At 33.0% G+C, this 20,893-nt stretch overlaps 1 protein-coding gene across 1 annotated transcript; it reads left to right on the forward strand.

Annotated features, from left to right (window-relative positions):
• Nucleotides 1-648: 648 nt before the first annotated feature.
• LOC133778577 (uncharacterized) lies at nt 649-1,610 on the forward strand. Its single transcript, XM_062218551.1, has 2 exons — nt 649-1,289; nt 1,414-1,610. The coding sequence occupies exon 1, from the start codon at nt 721-723 to the stop codon at nt 1,285-1,287; it is 567 nt and encodes a 188-aa protein (XP_062074535.1). The 5' UTR covers nt 649-720; the 3' UTR covers nt 1,288-1,289; nt 1,414-1,610.
• The last annotated feature ends 19,283 nt before the right edge of the window (nt 1,611-20,893 follow it).

Genomic DNA, 20,893 nt, shown 5'->3' on the forward strand with positions numbered 1-20,893 from the left:
ATAAAAAATATTTATTTTATTAAATAACAAAAAAAAATAAAGTACCACACCACACGCCAGCTCAGCTCAGACGGCAATGCGCGTGTGTGGTGGTCAAGTGTGTGAGTCATCACCCATTCGTACAAAACTGGGTACCTCTTGGAGCACACCCCAATACATGACACTTGCATCTTATATACACTCTTGAAAGAGTGTTCCAAATTCACGTGGAACTTTTCCCATATCACACAAAAATACTTTTTCAATTTTTAACAATTCACTTTTAACTTTTAACAAAAATCCCAACATTATTTAATCACTTAGAAATAATAATATAATAATAAATCTCAATATTAATTCTTTTTTCCTTCATTTTTTTCACGTATACTTTCGGAATGGACCATACAACAAATTCATATAAATGTGTAAACAAAAATATTGGAATAATTTGGGATGAAAAGTGTTTAATAGATGACCCTTCTTTATATGGCAAACCTTTTGTCACTATATTGAAAAAGTAGATTCAAAGTTTACATAATTTAAATGAACGAATAATATTTATTTTATTTTTTATTTTTGCAAAAGAATAATAAGTAAGCCCAAATAAAAATAATTGCTACTTCCATGCAAATCCATCCATATATAAAGGGCTCACAACCGTAAACCAATTCCACCACCAAGCAAAATCAGCAGCTCAAAGAAAACTTATACTAAAATCCCTTCTTTTATCTTTCTCAATCGATGACCATGGCCTCAATGCACTGCTACAAGCCAGCCAGTGAGAACTGCCAGGAAAAATGCCTCGACAACTGTTATGGCCACAGCAAGCCTAACAGTACTGGAACGTACTACTCCGGCCATTCAATGGCTGGCCTTGGCCAGACCCACAACGCTTCCCTCGGTCAGAGTTGCTACCCTGACCACACCGTGGCCAAGCCAAACATGAACTCCACCTACGGCCAAGGCTATGGCCACCACATGATGACTGGCCAGTACGGTCAGCCCATGACTAAGCCAGCCCCGGGCCAGTCTTACGGCATGAGCCCCGCACCTTCTCATGGCATGGGAATGATGACTCATGCTCACAGCAGCATGAGCCATGCAGCTCATGGCCAGAACCACCACGGCTATGCCGAGCACCAATCATACGGTTCGCACGGTATGATGGGTGTTGGTGGTTGCCATGAGAAGAAGGCTGATCACTACGGCAAGAAGAAAGACAGGAGTCACAGGATGATGAACAAGCGCCGTGACTGCAACCGTAGCGGTGACAGCAGTGGAAGCGACAGTGACAGCGGCTGCAATTAAAGGTATATAAGAGTATGATTTACTCCACTCATTATAATTAATTTTAAAATAAAATATTATATTTATTATTAGACAGATCTTCTAACATAGTTTAAAATATTCTAACTCTTTTTCCTAATTTTTCAGAAGCTTGAAGAATGTGCAGTACTACAAGGTTTGGAGAATATATATCTAATGTGAGTACTGTGAGGAAGTCATAAGGGTATTACGTATGCCTGGTAAAATAATGACAATATATATGTCTTTTCATGTTAGAATAAACGCTTTCTATTGTACTGCGTGTAAATTCGATCATGAACAAGATATATATAATTCTTGCTATATATATATGAGCATGTACATTGCAAACTATTACTTCTTCCCTCATTACGCACGTATCAATTTTAATTATATATATTTAGAGTTAATTAATTGCTTAATAATTAATGGACGCCAAGCTAATAATAAATGACAAAATATGTATTACGTACGTAATAATATATTTAGAGTTAATTAATTGCTTGATAATTACTTTTCTCAGCGATAATAAACATTTTGGTTTTTGGTACTCCAAAAAAAAACTGCAGTATATTAGGAAAAAAAATTGCAAAGAGAAATATTTTTTAAGTAGTGTACTGTGTGCTACTGCTTGCATTACATGCATTGCGTGATGTACTTTTACTTGTTAATTCTATGAATTAATTATTTGAATTTATAATTTTGCTGAGTTATTTTGAATCATTAAAAAAATTGTCTTGTATTTTGAAAGAAAAACACAAAAATTAAAAGGGTTATACTACTAATCATAAGGCTACCTCCATTAGCAGTGACTTCATGTATATAGCATAGAGGATTTTATTAAAAAAAAATTACTTTTATCATTAAATTCTCATGTATGTAACTATACATTTGTATTAGATATAGTCAGGGCCGGCCCTAGGCATAGGTGGGCTAGGCCCGTGCCTAGGGCCCACCCCTACCCAGGGCCCAAAAATTGAAATGTATTTATATTACTAAATATTAGTTTAATTTTATTTAAAATTACTTAAAAAAATTACATATACAAAAATGCCTATTTTTTTTAAATTTATTAAAACCGTCTTAGGCCCACTTTTTTTCAGGGCCGGCCCTGGATATAGTACCCAACAAGTGCCATCTAATATTGGTATAAATTTAATAATTGTTCCATCTATAAATTAGAAAGGGTATTTGTGGCATAAATACATAATATTTTCAGTTTTATACACTTATAGGCTCAATCTATTTTTTCGATGGCAAAAGTTCTGAATGTTACATTTTACACACTTCCATAACTACCAGGTTCGTTAAATGCTGATTGAGATAATTTGAATGCCACGTGTCAGCGTACTTTGGTCCAGGTCATATTTTATTAAAAAAAATTATTAATTAATTTTTCTCTCTCCTTCATCGTCTTCCACTCTCAACCTCTCTCTCTACGATATTTCTCTCTCTCTCCTTCCTCTCTTCAACTCTCACCCACTCTTACTCTCAGCTTTCCATGGACGCCGACCCCATGGATGCCAACGCCAATCTCCTTCTTTCATCCTCCTTCTTTTCCTTCCTTTTCCTGTCATAAGTGGTGGACTAGATCTGAGAGAGTCGACGGCGTCAGCAGCTCGGAGTGCGGTGTTTTCAAAGGGCTGGGTTGTGGTGGTTCATCGCCGCCTGTGTTGGAGAAAGACTCGTTGGAGTTGCTGCTTGTGTTGGAGAACACAACAAGAAAAAATGGCTTTTACTTCGGTTTTTAAGCTGGATTTACTTCGGATTTCGCTAAAATTCGCAACCGCAGTAGTTCGGAGTGAAGTAAAAAGTAGTTAAAAACCGAAGTGAAAAATAGGCTTTCTACTTCGGTTATTATGTAAAAAGTGAAGTAGAAAGTGGGGATTCTACTTCAGCTTTTACATAATAACCGAAGTAGAAAGTGGGGTATGCTTGGTGGGCACTACTTCAGATTCTACTTGGTGGGCACTTTCTACTTCGGTTATTATGTAAAAACCGAAGTAGAATCCCCACTTTCTACTTCGGTTTTTACATAATAACCGAAGTAGAAAGCCCCTCTTTTTTTAATAATTATTTATAATTATTTTTAAATGGCCAAATTCTTTTTTTTTTTTGCCCTAATTTTTTTAAATAGTCTAATTATATGAATTTATAGTTATATATATTTTTACAATTGAAATTGATTTATTTTTATTTAGTTTATAACAGAAATAAAAATCACAAAATTTATACACTTAGAATTAAAATTCTTACAAAATAAAATATTTATACATTCACATAATTGTTAAGTAGAATAATCTAATCATTCATGTATACATTCACATAATTGTAATTAAGTAAAATAGCATAAACATTTATATATACATTCACATAAAACTAAAGGTATGTATGAACAAAATAGCCTTACTAATAAATTTAAGTCATGAATTGGTTTAACTATTCTTGTTGGATTGGCAAGAAGTCCTCCCGACCCTTGGCGACAATTTGACTACTAGTAACTTTGTCATTTAGTTCATTCTACGAAACAAACCAATGATAGATTAAATTAGTAACTTATAACAACACTTAAAAAAAATTCCTACTTTGCTTTAAAACACTTACAACTCTTTCTTCAATTTTTTTGTCCAAATTATCTTCGACAAGAGTCTTCTTCGTTTCTCGTGCTCCTATCCAAATTTCATATCCCTCAACATCTTCCACTCCTAGTTCTTTTTTCTAGGACATCCAACATAATTGAAGTTTAATTATTAAATTTTCTTAAGTCTAACAAAATTTTGGCAGCATAACAATTGCATTTTAACATCTCCAAAAATTTAAAAACATATAAATAACACACTAAATATCTCGACATAGTGTGCGAATTGAAAAAGGAAAACAATTAATAAAATCTATAAAAAATTGGTGAAGTTTCCTTTGTTTTTGTAGCATATCCCAATTTTATAATTATATATAAATTAAACACAAACAAATACAAAATCAACACACATAATTCAATCCTTATATCACCGCCAACAACAAATTTCCTAGAACCTATTTCACTAAAGTAAAACATGCATGATTTAACTCTAATTTTATAAATAAATATTACAATAGAAATAAATAAAATTTACTCTTGAAGTCACTCAAAATCAATACCAAATTGGCAACTAAATCAACAACCCTACTAAAAAGCTTAAACAAAAACAAATAAAAATCAATTACATAATTAATTAAACTAGTTACATAATCATCAAACAACATATCAAGCTAGCTAGTTATAGAAAATAAAAAACAAATGTCATTAATAATCCAAACATTTCAAGTTCTAACATTGACAACAATATTACCTATTGAAGCTATGTTTAGAAATTTAAATAGCAAGTCACAACAATTTTTATATTTTACTAATATATATATATATAATTAATAACATTATATAAAATAACAAAATAAATAAAAAAAATATAACACAGATATACTAAAAGATAAGTATTAAATTCGGAATAATACAAAAAAAATTAACACAAACAAAGTTTTAAGGTAACAAACCTTCTTTGATGCTCAAAATAACCTCTAAATCAATATTAGCAACTCTAAAACCTATATATAATAAACACATTATATCTATAAGAAAAAAAAATCTGAAAATAATATAGAAAATAAAAAAAATCATACAAACAAAGATTTAGTGATTCATACCTTTTTTGAAGCTCAAGAACACATTTTAATGTAAGAAAACCAGTCAAAGTCCAATAACAATACTCATTTTCGAACCCTAAAAATACCCACACCCAAAGTTTTTATTTTCTCCCTCAAAAATAAAATAGAACGAATATTTCTGTTTTAAGTAAGAAAAATGGTTTCAAATGGTAAAAAAAACATAAAAAAATGACATATTTAATGAAACCCTCGTGGGAATACGACAACAATGGAGGTTTTCTGGGTTTGACGTTTGGGATTTTTGCTTCAGAGAGACGAATGAGGCGAGAGCTATATATTAAGGGTATTAAAACTCTTTTACTTCAGTTCTTATATAAAAACCGAAGTAGAAAGTACCATTTCTACTTTGGTTCTTATATAAGAACCGAAGTAAAAGCCTTCAGGGCCGCGTTTGGTTTGCTCCACTTTTCACTTCGGTTTTTTCATAAAATCCGAAGTGAAAAACCCCAATATAGTGTGCAAACCAAACATGGCCCTTGCTCATTTTCTATTTTAACTTCATTTTTTTAAGAAACCAAAGTAATAGCCTATTTTTATATTCTACCATTCCCAAAAGCGAAGTAAAAACCCATTGAAATGTTTTTACTTCAGTTTTTTTATATTCTATGGGTAAAAAACGAAGTAAAAGCCTATATTTCTAGTAGTGGAAGGATTCACCAGAGTCATCGCTTGGGTTTTGTTTGATTTTGTGTAAATCTGGATTTTTGGCCTGTGGATTTTGGCTTTGTGGGTTAGATCTATCGTAGGGTGGTTGAGTTGGGACAAGAAGCTTGGTAGAACAAGCTTGGGCAAGAAGGTTGAAGCTTGGGAAAAAAGAGAAAAAAATAAAAAAGAAGTGACGGGAGGTTGAAGAAGAAGAGAAAAAAGAAAAAAAGTTAAAAAAAAAAAATTGAGTTGGTTTTTTTTTTATGAGTTAGATTTTTTATTTTGTTTTTATTTTTTATTATTTAGAAAAATTATTATTAATTAATTTTTTTATTTTTTAAAATCAATTAATAAGATTTTTTTAAAATTATGATGGGACGAATATTAGAGTGACATGTGACGTTTCAATGAGTCTTATGTGTATTTAACGGAGCTGATAGTTACATAAGTAGGAAAAACATAAAGTTCGATATTTTTGCTGTCGAAATAAAAAATTAAATATATAAGTGTATAAAATTAAAAATATTAAATATTATGCTGTAAATACCAAATTAATAGCATGAAATAAGTGACATGTTTAAAATTTTCGATTGGAGTAATTGTTATTTTTATAAAAATTATAATGATTACAAAAATATGAATTTCAATGAGTAATTTATTAAATAATTTAAACTATGAGAGAATATACAAATTTTAGAAGAAGTGTAAGTTATTTATCTCTGAATTGGAAAAAAAACCAGTAGTGACTGCCCCAAATTAACTAATTATTGACTGCCCCAAATTAACTAATTACTTACTGCTTTAAATTATTATATATATATATATATTTATATACACGTACTAGTATTAATGTTATCGATATCTAGCAAGCTAGAGTATGTTAGAGAACAAAATCCTAACAAAGAACGTGTGTGGGATGATCAATCATAGTATTTTGAAGAGTACATGTTATTTTACTAATTATCAATTGATTTTGAGATAAAACTCATGCTTCTTAACATGTACCATATTCTATTTTTTAAACCACATTACATATTCTAACATGATATCAAAGAAAATTAACTCTAACGGATACGAGCATCTGATCCACGTATATTCTAACATATGGTATCATGAGAAAAAAAAAAACTCTAATGGATACGAGTATTATTCCATCTAAATCCAAACTGATCCAAAAACAAGAACTAAAATGACCACTTGTTGTTATCCCCAAATAATTGGAGATCGATGACGTGGCAATAGAAGTGACAAGTGGCAGTACGTGGTCCGTAAAAGACACATTAAATAGTCAATAAATACACTGACTCCTCAGAGTTGTGATAAAGTGATCTGGCTTAGGAGTAGCCGAGTAGGTCATTGAAGAATTTTGACTAGCTTGAGAAGTGTCATGATCGACTAGGAATGACTCGTCTGCCCAGGAGTGACTTGTCTGCCCAGGAATGACTTTGCTGCCCAGGGATGACTTTGCTGCCGATCGGTCATGCACATGTCCGACTAGCTAGGTGCATGACTGCCCAGTGAAGGTGTGTTCGACCAGATTGAAGGTGATATGGATCAACTAGATAGAGCATGACTACGTCAAGATTCCCATAAACAGCTTCAACAAGAATTTGGTGTTCTGTTACATTTTGAATATTTTTGTAATTTAAATGTAATAAATATAATAAAATATCCTGATTCTAGGGGATATCAGATGTATGATCCTAAGCCTATAAATATATGGCTTATGGGAATAGAAAGTGACTTTTGGAAATTTTGGGTCTGAATTTTCTAGAGAGAGAAAGTGCTTATATCTGAAAGAATTCTTGTATTTTTGTAATCTGCACTGAAGAAATTCAGTTGACTCAGCTTCATCTGATCTTGAGTGCAGATCTATAATCACAACTCTAAGTGGATTAGGCTATTACCAACATATTGGGGCTGAACCACTATAAAAATTGCGTGTGTTATTTACTTTCTTTTCAAAACCGTCTGTGTCGTTTTATTTCTCTTGAAGGTTTTATCGTTTTTGACGTTCTCTCGTCGTTGGCCAAAAACCGGTCAACACTTGTAATTCAAGATAGAGAGCCAAAAGAGCCATGTATATGTGATTCAAAAACTATTTTTACTATAATGGGATGTAGATTAGACAGTAGATGTGGATAGTAATTATAGAAAGTATAAGCATAGAGGTGAACTGTCTAAGTAACAATGCCAAAGTCTTTGAGAAGGGCGGAGAGCCAAGTAACTTCACAAGTGACATTAACCATTGCTCTATATTCGGTTTCAACTGAGGATCTTGATACACTAGGTTGTTTTTTGGACTTCCATGACACTAAATTTCGGCCAAGGAAGATACAATAACCAGAAATGGAGCGCCTAGTATCTGGACAAGTTCCCCAATCAGTATCAGCAAAGACCTTGATGGTTGTATTTGAATTTGAGTGGAAAAAGAGGCCCTGCTCTGGAGTTCCCTTGGTGTATTGCAGTATTCTTTGAGTTGATTGAAGATGAGAGATCCGTGGCTGAGATAGAAACTGACTTCGTTTGTTGAATGAGTAAGAAATGTCAGGCCTAGAGATGGTGAGGTAGATGAGCTTCCCAATTAGACTTCTATAAGAAGTGGGATCTGTTAGGAGTTCTCCTTCATGCAAGCTGAGTTTGATGTTAGTTTCCATAGGTGTTGAGGTTGACTTTGCACCAAGATAACCTGTTTCATTGAGCAATTGAAGAGCAAAAGGAATTTGTGATAAGGAGATACCTTTGTTAATCCGACCTATTTCAAGGCCTAGAAAAAATATGAGATTGCTAAGATCTTTTCATTTAAATCTAAAATCAAGATTAGTTTTAAATTGAGTAATGGAAATTTCACTGCTGCTTGCACAATTACTATATCATCAACATATATAAGTAGGGCTACGAAAACACCTAAGCATTGCTTGGTGAATAGAGAATGATCGGAATGCGATTGTTTGAAGCCATCTTCCAATAGGGTAGAACTAAGTGTAGTAAACCATTGTCTAGAGGCTTGCTTAAGATCATATAGACTTTTGTTTAACTTGCAAAACGAGAATTGGGGGAAGTAGGCCGAGAGGTGTGTAACCTTTAGGTAAGGCCATGTAAACATTCTCATGAAGATCACCATGAAGGAATGCGTTGTTGATGTCTAGTTGGTGTAAGGTCCAATTATGGACAGTAGCAAGGGCAAGGAAGGTTAAAGGTATTGAACTTTGCTACTAGTGCATGGGTCTTAATGAAATCAATGACTGGCTATTGAGTGAATCCTTTGGGAAGCAGGCTTTATACCATTCTATTTCTCCATTGGGTTTATATTTGATTCTATAAACCCATTTACTCCCTACAATCTTGCTGCTAGGCAGTAAGGAAACAATGGTCAAAGTTTGGTTGGCCTCAAGAGCATCTAATTCAGTAGCCATTGTTTTCTTCCACTCAAGTGTTTTGTAGGCTTTGGAAAAAGATGTTGGTTTAGGTATGGTGTGAGTAGCGAGAATAACAGCTCTAAAATTGTTGGACAACCAGCTATAACTACGATTATTAGCTAGGGGATGTGTCGTGGAACAAGAGGTAGTAACAAAATCATAAATATAATCATCTAAGTGTGCTGGTAGTTTCTTGTTGCGCATGAGAGTGGCTGCTAGTTTTGTTGGAAGCGCAGAAACAATGTGAGGACCTACAACATCATTGTTAATAGTAGCAAAAGGATGATGGGAGCTACTAGAATAAGGACTTGCAATTTCATTATTAGTAGAAGCAGGTATAATATCATAGGAGAACATAGAATCAAATTTGAGAGTAGTATTTAGTTTTTGAAATGGAAAATTTTCTTTATGAAAAATGACATCTCTAGAAAAGAAAATATGTTGAGTTTGAATATCAAGAAGACAATATGCTTTCATAGTTTCTCGATATCCAATGAATACACATGCTCTTGAATAAGGAGAAAAATTATGTCTTAGGTTGACAAGAGTAGAAGTATAAGCTAAACAACCAAAGTTTCTTAAATGGGCATATTTTGACTTTTTTTTCATAGAGTAATTCAAAAGAGCTTTTACTTTTTAATAAAATTGATGGTGTTCTATTAAGAAGATTCAAATATGTTTTTTATAATGTAACTCCAATTTTTTAGGGAAATATCAGATTGAAACTCTAGAGCACGTGCCACATTTAAGATATGTTGATGTTTCCGTCCAACAACAGAATTTTGTTGTGGTGTGTCAACACAAAAATTATATTGAATAACAACTTTTGTTGCAAAAAAAGAAGTCAAGTTAAGCTCTTTTGCATTTTCACTTTGGACTGCTTTAATGACAGTTGAGAATTGAATGTTTAGATAAGCAAAGAAATGAGTAATAGCAGATTGTGCATCAGGCTTAGCTTTAAGAAAATAAATCCATGTATATCGTGTATGATCATCAACAAGTTTCAAAAAATATTTAAAACCTTTAATGCTTATTACTTGAAATAGACCCCAAATGTCTCAATGTATTAAACCAAAGGTAGCAAGAGACATGTTATGATTAGATGAAAAAGGAAGCTTCCTTTGTGTTAGCAAAGTGATATATAGAACAATGAAAGGAAACTGCTTTTTCAAGAACAATAGAGAGGGTTTTATTCAAAGTATTTGTGATGAACAAAGATGGATGGCCTACTCTTGAGTGGCGTTGTTTCCCATCGATACACTTATTATAATGAAATGCAGAATGTAAAGCTAAATTGTGAAAAAATGTTTGCTCGAGGTAGAATAAGTTGCCAAATATTTTAGCAATCACAATCCTCAAAGTCTTGGTAAGTCCCTGTATAACACAAGAATCAACAATGAAAAGTATTGATGCTAAATTGTTTTTGAGAAAAGAATACCAATTTTTAATATATTTGTTTTTAAACCAGAAGGCAAAATGACAGTTTTTACAAAGGAATATTATCAAAGGTAGAAAAACAAGCAAGATCATGGCATATATGATGTGTAGCTCCACTATCTACAATCCATACTTTAGAAGAGTAAAGGGGCTCGTTACCAGAAAAGTTGGAAAAAAACAGGTGTTGCGTCTGAAGTAGAAGCAGTGTTCTGTTCCATTTGGTGACTGAGTAAAAAGATCAGTTGTTGGCTAAGCAGTGCTAGGTTGGCAGTAGGAACTGAAGCTGAAGTTGAATCATTTGTTGATGTTGTATTGACCACAGGTGTGTTTGTAACGCCCTGGCTACCCCAGAACAGTTACGGTGAACAGTGAACCGGAAATTTGACCCGCTACCCGAGTCCTTTGGTTAAAAACGTGATCTAAGGTTTATTATCAGGTTAAGGTGAAAAACCAATAAAAGAAAGAATACATTTCATTAAGTAAATAAACTGCTCATGAGTCTTTCAAAACATTTACAAGTTGTTCTTAATACAAAAGGGTTACTACTGTTTCAAATTTACAAACCCCGCCGGCCTAAGCGGCAAAAATAGGATAAACCCCTAGTCCCTCTGATAACTCCCTGACCGTGGTGGTCAGGCGGCCCAATATGTACACAAAATCGCCCAAGCTCTCCACTCAGGGTTGGTGAAACTTCTCTTTCCCTTTACATGCACCACATAGCACCCATGATCCAAGGCCCAGCAAGAAAACATAATAAAGCATGATATAATATCAACAATGATTATAATAACAATTCAGGACTATCAGTCCATAAAAGATAGGTGACAATAGCCAAAAGTCACAATAATGAGCACAGCTCCCTCTAGCCATGTGACTATAGGGTCACTAGGGCTTAACTGATAAGTGGTTCTTTCATAAGTTTGATAAGGACAGGTGCATGGTGATTAATCACCAACATAACCTTCCTCTCGACTCTATAGTCGTAACTATGGATAGCGTCCCCTAGCCACGTGACAAACAGTCATCGGGGTCATATACCCTGGCTATAAACATCTGGTCTTAGACCAGGCAAGCACTTATAAGTTCTTCGACCTTAGGGTCGGTCCCGCATTAATGCCATGGAGCTATTCAATACGTGACCATTGACTTTAGAGTCAGTCCCTGACTAGTTAGTGCCATAAACAGATAATCAGTGTTCACTAGCATTTAATATGCAATCCAAGTCCACATATATCAACCAACATGTTTTAATAACAAACCATGCATGTCATATACATATATAGGGTGCAACTGTATCCATACACTGTTTTCTTACCTCTGGTTCAAGTAAAAGTTATTATATGAACGACCCCTGAGAACGATCAACCTTTAAATTCCTTAACGGTCACCTGATCATAACCAAATTATAGGATTCATTAATAAAAATGATAACTGAGGGTTTCCAAACCAAATCCCAGCCCCCGAGACATCAAATACTACCCAACCGGGTACTAGGTCTAACCCCGAGGCCTAAGGTTTGAATCCCCAAGCTAAAAACCACATTTTGGCAAAATTGGCCTTAAGGGCCGCGGCCCTCCCTTGCAGCGCCGCGGCGTGCCCTCAAACAGAGAGGGCTCTCCCTCTGCCAGACGCAAGGGCCGCGGCGCTCCCCTGCTGCGCCGCGGCGCCCAGCCCAAACCAGCAACCGACCTCAAACGAACCCAGTTTTTCCCCTGTGTTCTTTCCTCTCAAACCAGTCCCTCAAAACATCTCTAAACCTCCTCCAAACATATAATTAAACCCCCAAATAACACCCTTATCTCACCCTCATCAAATCCCAACCAAAACAACACAAAAACTCCCTTTGATTCTCACTTCCCACATCAAATTCAAGAACTAAAAACCAAAAGAGAAAACAGAGCATACATGGAAACTAGTGGCTAAAAGCTTACCTCAAGTTCAAGTTATGGTGCTCTTCAACAGTGGAACACTCTCCCAAAGTACCAAGGCCTAGCTCCCAAGCTCAAATCCTCAACAAGACCACAAAAACTCACAAGGAAGATGAAGGAAGGAGAAGGTACGGGAAGAAGAAGGAAGAAGAAGGAAATGCCTCTGTTTTGATCTCTTTCAACAAGTTTCCTAAGTCATATATATCCACCCTTAAATGACCAAATTACCCTTGAGTTACTTAAAGCCTCTAAAACCATTTCAAAGGTAAAATTGGTACTTTCCGCTTATCCCGTTAATCAAAATTAACGCTTCCCGATTCCCGCTAATCTCAATATCCTCAAACTCCAATGATTCATATCCCGTTACCCTATTATCCCTGATAACGCTCTAATCACTAAAAACCACCCCGAGACTCACCCCGAGCCCCGAGCTCAAACCTGTCATGACCAAACCGATAAATCATGTTTAAAGATCGTCTCATGCCGAAATACTCAAACCAATCCACATTATAATGTGGTCTCACAATGTATCATTGACATGCAATCAAGTATACAATTATGCCCTTAACGGGCTAAATTACCAAAACACCCTTGTAAACAAATGTGGACCCACATGCATGCATTTAACATTATATTATAATATAATTCTCATAAACATGCATAAATACATTTAATAGCATAATTAAACAGTTATGGCCCTCCCGGCCTACTAATCCATCCCCTAAACCATATTAGGGAATCCGGGGCATTACAGTGTTCTTGTCAGAGATTTTCCTTCTGTCTCCTTAGCCGGGTGGAAAATAGCATTTATTCACTAAGTGCCATGGTTTATGACAGTTAGAGCAAAATACTTTTGTTTCTTGGTTCTTGATGTGGAAGGAGATGGAAGAATGGAAGCATCAACAATAATAGAAGGATAAGTACCTAATGAACGTTGACCTTCTTCTTGTATAATAATTGATAAAACCTCTGATAAAGAAGGAAAGGGTTCTATGAGGAGAATTCGGGCACGAACTGGATGATATGATTCGTTTAAACCAGTCAGAAATATGCAACACGTGATGTTCACTGTAGTGATCAAGATATTATTGCATAACACCACATTTGCAAATCGGGCATGGTCGAAACTCTTTGATTTCATCCTAAAGGGATTTCGGTTTGGTGAAGTATGTGCTGACATCTTGATCACCTTGCTTCAAACTATGAATTCTGTTGTGAAGCATGAAAATTCTGGGACCATTTCCATGATTGAAACGTTCATGGAGCTTTTTTCACAATGTTGCGGAATCTGATAACTCTAGAAATTAGAGTTATTTTACTACATTTTTTAAGCTAAAAATGATTTAGTTCTTAAGTTTTTAATTAAATTATTAAGTTTTAAAGTAATTTTGAATTTATTGGGCTTATCTTGATTTTATTTATTTTTGTGTATTTTTATAGTTATTTTGTTGAAAAATGTTGTAGTAAATTATTTAAGTTGTTGTGTTAGGGAAGTAAAAAAAAAATGTATGTTTTATTGAAACTAAATGTTAAATTAAATTAAGTTGTAATTAATATTTTCAAAGAATTAATATGGTTTATTTTATAATTGAAAATATTTTATCATGACTTAATTTATATTATTTTGTGTAGATAATATGTTGCATTTTTTGGGCTTGAAAAGAAGATAAATGAAAAGAATTAAAACTGAAAACATAAGGAAAAAGTGGCATTTCTGAAAAGCTAGGCCCGAAGGCCCATCTGCCAGGCCCAATCCGCCCATCAGCTGCCCTTGGTTCACGTTTCTCCCCCTGCACCAGCCACCAAAGGCCACGCCTCCTACCGCCACCTGTCTCCAACGCCAGCCTCCAAAGCTCCACCTGCCAGCCGTGTCTCTCCATCAGCTTCAGCATTTCCTCACCATCGCCTGCCTCCTCAGGCCCAAATGCCATCTGCCCAGCCAAAGGCCACTCCTCTTGTAGCCACCAGCTGCCAACACAAAGTAGCCCCAAGCCCAATTCGCCTCAGCCAGTAGTCACGGCCCAAGATCCCTCACCAGCCCTCTTGCACCCCATGCCAAGACAGCCAAGCTGCCAACACAACCACCAAAAGGCCAAAAACCATATTTTTTCCCAATGTTTTTTTTCTTTTCACTCAAATATCAATTCACTCTTCCCTATTTTTCTTACCTAAATAAACATTCATAATTCATTTTTTTCACCCTAGTTTTTTACTAATCTTCCATCCAACCAAACATTTCATCTTTCCAATACCCTTACACTTACTCTATTTATCCTACCACTTCCCAGCACAATTAAATTAATCAATTTATTTATTTTAATTTGATTAATTTAATCTCCATATTTTTCCTATAAATAGAGTCTTGTAAGACCATTTGGGGGGCACTTCTTCATCTTTTCAACCTCTTCCATACTTCATATTTTTCTCTCTTCTTTTCACTATTTTATCTCTACCATTTTCATCTTTTGAAGAGCATGTCAAGTATGTTATTTTGTAATTTTTATTTCAATCTAGTTATGAGCTTCTAATCTTTTTTCAAGATTATTAAGATGATGATGAAGTAAAATGTAACTAGATAGTATTTTTTATTGTATGTTGATTTCCCATTTGTGCAACATTGTTTATGGATTTTTCTATCAAATATATGCATTTTTCATCTATCATTGATTGTTAAAGCATATTACACTTAGTTCTTCATTATGCAAAAATATGATATTCTTTTATTAAATGTTTTTCATTAAATTGTTCACATCTAATTCTTAGAGCATAAGTATCATATTTTGCCTAAACATAATCTCTTTGATTTTTTGTAGTTTCATTAGGTTGTAACACAACTAATGCTTAGAAATTATATCTTATATAAGTGAAGAAAAATCCTACATTTTTTAAAGTAACTTGTGCTTGAATAGAAAATGTATTTTGAAAAAAAATATAGTGTGATTTATTTCAACTATATCTAAACTTGGGAATCAATATACTTATAAATACTATTGAACTTGCATTTTGTGGATTCTAATATCTTAATAATCTTATTTTACATATCTCATTTGAAAACAATTTTTCTATTTAATCTTAAATCTATTTATTACTTGTCTTTTATTTTTCTGAAACAAAATATCATCAAATATTTGGAACTAGGTTAGAATATTCTTGCTTTGTTTGAAATAGTTTCTTTTGACGTTAGTCAATTCCCATGGGTTCGACCTCGTACTTACATGAACATTATATTCTGAAACGATTCGTGCACTTGCGAGTATAATTATTAAAACACACTCTTTTGGGTTCAACAACATCATCAAGAAACATGATACTTTAAGAAATTTCTTTAGAAACAGAATGCAAAATCTAGGACATTACCATGTTCTTGCATCGATTTCATGAGGTGTGAAGTGGGTCATCTTCATCGGGTTGAGGCAGGGTTCCATATATGAAGGGCAACTTGTTCTTGGCGCCAAGGGAAACCGTGCTGCCTCTCCTCTAAGAATGAAAATTAGGGACAATTAAGATTGTTGAAGTAATAACATTACTGGGATTGTTGTCAGATTGAGCAGAACGATCAGGAGTATCAAGAGGGGCAAATCGATTTGCAGCCGAAACGTTATTGCCATTACCAGGATTTGTGTGCTCGGAGCTTTTGAGGATTGGGAACTCTTGGGTGAGGAGCAGTGGTGCCTGGATTTGGGGCGGTGGGGCTGGAATCGAAGGTGCCATTGGCGACAATAGCAGAGCTTCTTGTTCTTCGTCGGGCCATGAGAATCTTGAAAAATCAGTGGGTGTATTTCTCTAATACCATATTATTGTTTATGGAAGAGAGAGAGAGAGAGAAAGTATAGAAAGTAATTGATATTATTCTATTGAATAACAATGTTTACAAGAGGTCTTCTATTTTATGATCGTACTTTGTTTATTTCATAATCTCATTCACCAAACTATATAAAAAATGTAGTTTTCTTTTTTAATCAAGTAAACCAGAGCTAGAAACTAAAAATTAAAAAAAATCCACATATATAAACAAAGTGAAAAAAATACATATCCATATTTATGAAAATTTTCAATATGATTTTTTAATTTTTATATTTACATAAATATAACTTTTGTTAACTTTGTAAATTTGTACATATGATTTTTTAATATGAAAGATGATAAATAAATAAGTGAAATGAACTTTAAGTAAACGAAATAGATATTTATAGTGGTTCGGCTTCAGATATTGGTAATAACCTACTCCACTTAGACACTTTAATTAATCCAAAAAGGTCTCAAACTCAATATCAGAAGAACAAAATTCAACTGAGTTTCATAAACTTGAGAGAAGGAATACAATGTGACAGAGTTTCTGTATGTAAAGTGTCCTTAAAAAATAATGACGGCGAGGTGTTTTTATTTATAGAGTTTATTATGGGCATTAGGCCTTGCTAGCATAAAATGGGTCATATACGCAAAATGTGGGTCTTTTACAACAGATCATTCAATAAAAAAAATATAAAAAATTACATTCAAATAACAGTAAATAAATATCCCCTAGAATTTGGGTTGATTTGGTCATTTGAACTACTTCTCGGGATTGCTTACGACTAGAGCTTCTTTGAACCGATGTAGTTTGCTTGTAGTCGGAATGTAGATGTTTTCCTTCGAACAACTACCTTCAATCATATTAAATGAATCTGATGAGGGTAACTTTTCATCTAGAACTGATAAAATTAATGCTCGACCAGAATTGATCAAATTAATTTTTTATACTTTATAGTGCCACGTGTTATTTTGATATGGCACATCACCGTGTCTATTTTTGAGATAAACACCAATATGTTCTTACTATGATTATTAATTATTTATAATATTTATGATCTTTATCATTAATTATTTATAAAAAAAAGCCAAACAATATACAGCATATGTATATAACATAAGGTTATATTGGCCCAGGGAAAATTAATTAATCAGTTATATACGTTCTTTGAAACTTGAATTCGGTGAATATTATAGAATTTTAGATTTATAAAAAATTGGAATTCATAAATATGAGTTAGATAAGTAATATGTTATGTTCAGTGAAAAAGGGAACGAACAAACATAATTCGAATAATATATTGAGAGAAAACTGATTATTAACATTCATGACGATGTGTTATGACCTCTACTAATACTGGTTATTATTTTCTTAAGACGCAGAGTGATAACAAGTTAGTAATTCATCAAAGTATATAAACATATCATATAGTAACTGGTTACTTTTTTCAGTAGTAATTAGTTACTACTATGCCAACTAGTTACCATTTGTTTTCTAGATTTAGAGTGCTATTGGTTACTAGCAAGCTAAAATTTTAAAATATGATACATTAATTAGTTGCCAATGTTATCAATTTTAAAAAGAAATTCAGTTACCAATCTCGAAAAATATGGCATAGTAATTAGTTACTACATTTTTGTTGGTTTTATTATGGTAACATGTTACTAGTATACCAAAATCTGAAAGAGAGAAAAAATACGACACATAAGTGTTTTCTTCGTGTAAAAATCAGACTTTATCAACTAAAATCTATTTCATTCTTATATAAATGCGCCTTCATCCCACTAATTTTAACATTTTCAAGATTTCCGCACTTTAGATAAAGATGAGGAATATCATTTGTATGTTTTTTTTAAACAAAAGTGCAAGAAATGTTCAACTCCATCTCTATAATATGCTGATGATAACCTATCAGCTCATGTAGCTCAATGGGAAATTTACTCATGTGCCAATGGAAAGTACCACATATACCAAATCGTGACATTTGGCTTTATTATGACGTTTCACATGTCATCCTTACATGGCAAGCCCTCTTAGCTGCCACATAGGATAGGATGATATGCCATCAGCCACGTCACTTGATCACTTATCATTCTCTATTCAAGTAAGTGGGAATGCACACGAATTTTGACCTAAGCATATGTAAATACTAATTTTTCCACGAATCTCTACCACCGATTTCTATCGTGACGATATGAGTGTTGCTATTTGACATTTTAAAGTGTCAAATACTATATGAGGTGCTGATTATAAGTTTGAGTTTGTCAAAAATCCACCCAACCCGCCCAAAACGTTCAAAGAACACCCCTAGTATCTCTATGACCTATATTAGAAAACATTACTATTTTAATACTATATATTTTAAATATATATAAATTTGCTCATAATATTTTTTGTTTTTTCAGCTTAAAGTTGAGAAGAAGAGCAGAAAAGATTAGATGAGGATTACAAAAAACAAAATCCATGGAACAAGAGACAAAGGTAGAGACACTTCTTTTTCTTCTTCTTTCTTTCTTTGAGATATAAGGGAATAGAGAGCTCAGAGCAAGCAGAAATAGAAAGTAAAGGATTATTATCAAAGTTAATTAATATGTATTTCTACTGCATGAGAGTTAGTATTATTTGTTATTTTTAACTTTGTATTCCTCATCAAGTTTCTAAAAGCTTCGTTTGTAAATCTATAAATATCTATACAAGTTCAAGTTCAGATTAATGCTCAACAATACCGATAGCTTTTCACTACTACCAAACTTCATTACTTATTAGTCTGTTTTCTCATTTGGTTCTGATCAAGACTTGATTAGTCTATACTTTCTCTCATCCTCTTATTATTCTATATGTCGCTTACGCTATCTTATTACAATATTTTAAATAAACAAATGAAATATATAATGGAAAAAGAATACTGTGAAAGCAGATTCAGAGAGTGATATGATATATATATATATATATATAGAGAGAGAGAGAGGAGTATTCTCTGGTGGTGGGTTCTTTTGTATTTACTATCGAGAATCATTTTTGGTGCGATTTTTGTTATGATCGTCTATATTATAGTTATTTAAAACAAGTTTTCAAAAAATTCTTAATAATTTATAATGCCGAAAACTAAGTTCAAATATGCTATTTTCTATTTTTTAAGTTTAAATTAGTTTTCGGCACTATAAATTATTAAGAATTTTTTGAATATTTGCAACTGTCATCAAAAAAATTGCGTGAAATATTATTTACGGATTAGGACTCTCTTTGAAACCCGTACACGATAAAAATTTCCTATATATGTATATATTCCTATATATATATATATATATATATGTATATGTATAGTATCCTTTGTAAAAAAATAAGTACGATCCACTTAGAAACAACTTATAAACGCTCGTTTCATATCGTGTACAATTAAAAGCATTAAACTCTCATCGTAGATCGATCGACACAATTTTTGTGTTCTTTCTCCTGTTATTATTAATTCTTAAGAAATTATTAGAGGCCTCAGTTTGATTCCACCACTACTAGAGGAAAATAAAGTTATTCGATACATCATCCATATATATAATTTTTTTTCTTCTTAAGAATTATCTATATATATATTCCCTTTTCAAATCACGATGACTAAACCATTTGGTTGACAGACTAAAATTGATTATTATTATGAGGCTTGAGAATTTGAGTTAATTACCAATAAAAAATGAACAGAAGCTACTTAATCACTTAGACATAATAATATAATAATAAATCTCAATATTAATCCTTTTTTCCTTTATTTTTTTCACATATACTTTCGAAATAGGCCATTCTACTGAAAGGCTTCGCTCTCGTATACCCTCCAAAATTAAGAGAAAATTCGATTATTTTAAAAGAGAATATTTTACGTAAAAAAGATATATTCTCTTGTTATTCTAATATAACTTATGTAGAGAAATCGATCACGATAAAACAGTAAGAAAACGTTTATTCAATCGTGGGAGGAAATGTCGTGTGGTCATATGCAGTTAAAACGAATCACGTTTACGGCTTCCTAATAAATCATTTTAAAATTAATTAATAAATAAAAAATATTTATTTTATTAAATAACAAAAAAAATAAAGTACCACACCACATGTCAGCTCAACTCGGACGGCAGTGCGCATGTGTGGTGGTCAAGTGTGTGAGTCATTACCCATTCGCACAAAATTGGATACCTCTTGGGGCACACCCTAATGCATGACATTTGCATCTTATATACACTCTTAGAGGAGTGCTCCAAATTCATGTGAGATTTTTCCCATATCACACACAAATATATTTTTTCTATTTTTAACAATTCACTTTTAACTTTTAACAAAAAGTTCCAACAGAATTTAATCACTTAGACATAATAATAATATAATAATAAATCTCAATATTAATCTTTTTTCCTTCATATTTTCACATATACTTTCGGAATGGACCATACAACAAATTCATATAAATGTGTAAACAAAAATATTGGAATAATTTGGGATGAAAAGTGTTTAATAGATGACCCTTCTTTATATGGCAAACCTTTTGTCACTATATTGAAAAAGTAGATTCAAAGTTTACATAATTCAAATGAACGAATAATATTTATTTTATATTTTATTTTTGCAAAAGAATAATAAGTAAGCCCAAATAAAAATAATTGCTACTTCCATGCAAATCCATCCCTATATAAAGGGCTCACAATCGT

This window comes from Humulus lupulus, chromosome 5 (genome assembly GCF_963169125.1).
Source record: "Humulus lupulus chromosome 5, drHumLupu1.1, whole genome shotgun sequence".
Taxonomy (NCBI): Eukaryota; Viridiplantae; Streptophyta; class Magnoliopsida; order Rosales; family Cannabaceae; genus Humulus; species Humulus lupulus.